Source organism: Orycteropus afer, unplaced genomic scaffold (assembly GCF_000298275.1).
Source record: "Orycteropus afer afer isolate SDZICR_OR568_19922 unplaced genomic scaffold, OryAfe1.0 scaffold00404, whole genome shotgun sequence".
Taxonomy (NCBI): Eukaryota; Metazoa; Chordata; class Mammalia; order Tubulidentata; family Orycteropodidae; genus Orycteropus; species Orycteropus afer.
Window position 1 is genome coordinate 2,303,486 of NW_006921991.1, and position 2,679 is coordinate 2,306,164.

At 51.1% G+C, this 2,679-nt stretch overlaps 1 protein-coding gene across 1 annotated transcript in view; it reads left to right on the forward strand.

Moving 5' to 3' along the window:
* Positions 1 to 31: 31 nt before the first annotated feature.
* Positions 32 to 2,679, forward strand: part of MAP3K15 (mitogen-activated protein kinase kinase kinase 15) — a 164,483-nt gene continuing 161,835 nt past the window's right edge. Inside the window, exon 1 of the mRNA XM_042782662.1 lies at positions 32 to 134. Coding sequence (XP_042638596.1) covers positions 110 to 134 — 25 coding nt within the window. The 5' untranslated portion in view covers positions 32 to 109. The remainder of the gene's footprint in view (positions 135 to 2,679) is intronic.

Below are 2,679 nucleotides of genomic sequence, written 5' to 3' on the forward strand. Positions count from 1 at the left end.
GGGTGGGCCGGAGGCGGGGGCGCGGCAGTGCTTGCTGCGGGCTTGCGAGGCCGAGGGCGCCCAGTTGGCCTTCGTGCCCTTCGGGGAGCTCGACTTCGGGGAGACAGCCATGCTAGACGCCTTCTACGACGCAGGTGAGGGCGGTCCCCTGCACCACCCCACTCCCCCTGCCTCCTGACCCTTGCACGCGCCAGGCACCGTGCCTTCCCTCCCTCCTGGTCCCCTCCCCATCCCGGCGCACCTGAGTCTTAGGAGGGGACTGCGGAACCTTGGGGGTGGCTAGAGTGTAGGTAGCGTTGTACCCTTCTACAGATTAGAACATGGAGACCCCTGGCGTTGAGAGTCACTATTCTCCAGTCTCCTTTACCATCAGATGCCCCACAGTTTAGAACTCAAACTGAGCCCCGCTGTCCCCAGCCAACCAAACTTACTGTCTCCCTCCGGCATGTCTCTTAAAACAGTGAGTCCTAAGCTTGCCTATTCGTTAGAATCACCTGGGGGAGCTTTCCAAATCCTGGATTCCCAGACCAATTACATCAGGATCTTGAGCCTCGGGCGAGTGTAACCCTTCCCAGGTGATTCCATTGGGCAGCCAAGAGTGGGGATCAGTCTCTTACAATTGAATGTGTGTCTGGGTTTGGAGGTGGGGGGTGTCTCTTCGTAGAAGAACTACAAGGTTCTTTTGCACACTTTCAGTCCTGCCGACACAGTGCTGGGTATGTTTGCCCTCAGGATGCACAAGTATTTAGAGCTTCAGGGTCTCTCCTGTTGCTTAAGGGAGGACACTAGATGTCCAGGGTCACTGTAATGTGAGTGCCATAAAGAACCCTGCCTTGGAGGGGAAAAGGGCACTGAGTTTATGTAAACTGATGGGCCACCTCAGGAAAGGTAGTGATACTAGTTGCACAGCCTGGAGAAAGCAGTGCCCTGGAAATAGACATGTGGGAATTGTTGAATTGGGGAGTGTTCTAAAAAAAAAAAAAAAGAAGAAGAAAAGAAATTGAAATCCACATGTAAAATCAGTACCTTTGGTGGGCAGGAGTGTGGATTGAGTTCTTGCTTCCCTGCTTTAGCTACTGCTCTTTGATAGCTATGGGACAAGCCATTAACAAGCTTGTGTGTAAGAGGTAATTACCTGGGAGTCTTTTCTTTCTTTCTTTCTTTCTTTTTTCATTGTGATTTGGGTGAAGATTTACAGAGCAAATTCACTTTCCATACAGCAGTTCACATACGCTTTGTCTCATGTCATTGACCACAATTTACCCCATGCAACAGCTCCCCTCCCACTTCCTCCCCATAGTTACCTCTTCCCTGTGTCCACCCCTCCACGCACTCCTGTCCCCTGAGCTGTCTCCCTGTGCATAAGCAGCCCTTCTTTCTCAATGATTGTTCTCTCCAAAGAGTGTATCTACTTCAGGTAAATGTTCAGCTCATATGCCTGTCTTCTGTTTGGCTGGAAACCACGGGTGTGGGTTCAATTCCAGACCTGAAGGGCAGCTAGGGGCCATAGTCTCAGTGGTTCCACCAGGTTACCTGGGAGTCTTGTGCTAAACTTTCTCTGCTGGTAGAAAGTGATAGTGCCACCCTTGACCCTAAGGCATATATGAGAGGATCCACCAAACCCACTGCCACTGAATGCTAGCAAGTGTATAGGGCGGAGTAGAACCACCCCATAGGGTTTCCTTAGGCAGTAAGTCTTTACAGAAGCCGACTGCCTCATCGTTCTCCCACAGAACGACTGGTGGGTTTGAACCACCAACCTTGTGGTTGGCAGCCCAATATTTTAACCACAGCACCACTATCTTCTCCTTGAGAAGACGAATGGAAGGTACTTTTAAAACACTGGTCACACCGCTCCATGATGGTGAGATCAGCATATTGGGATTCTTTCTTTGCTTGAGGGTGGGCTGGATAGTTGTTTTCCACCTGGCCCATCTTCCCCACCTGGAAAGTGGGGGATGGGGTATCAGTCTTGTTTAAATAAGTAGCAGCTGCTGAGGTTACTAGGTGCCATGGAGAGTGGATTCTGACTCATGGGGACCCTATGTGTTACAGAGTGGACCCGCTCTCTTAGGGTTCTCTAGGCTGTCATGTTTAGGACTCAAACGTCACTTGACTCTTCTGATTCAACTGTCTCCTCTTCAGCCTTCTAGAAGGTGGGTGGGGAGCCACCCTCATCTGGAACCCTGTTTTCCCAACTCCTGTTCATCCCTCCCTGTGAGGTGAATCGCCACTATTGGCTTCGGGCATGGCTGCAGCTGGTGCGGACTCTGCAAATGTTCTCAGGCGGTTACTTGCTTCTCTGGGGCCACAGGAGGGAACAGGGATGTACAGTGTGGCTTCATTGGCTACCAGGAGCCCTGCGAGCTGGTTGGGTGTGAAGGTCACATGGAAATCTCAGGGTTTCTTTTCTATGCCTTCCTCACTGTCCAAACTCCCAAGGATCCTTAGCAGCACCATTGACCTCCTCTGATTAACCTTGGCCTGGTTTTGAATACACCCCTAGGTAGTGCAAGCGGTTAACTGCTCAGCTGCTCATCTTTGAGTCCAGAAGTGCCTCAGAAGAAAGGCCTGGTGATCTATGTTTTCAAAAAATGCAGCCATTGAAAACCCAAGAGAGCACAGTTTACTCAGACACACCTGGGGTCGCTGCGCGTTGGAATTGACTCCATGGCAAGT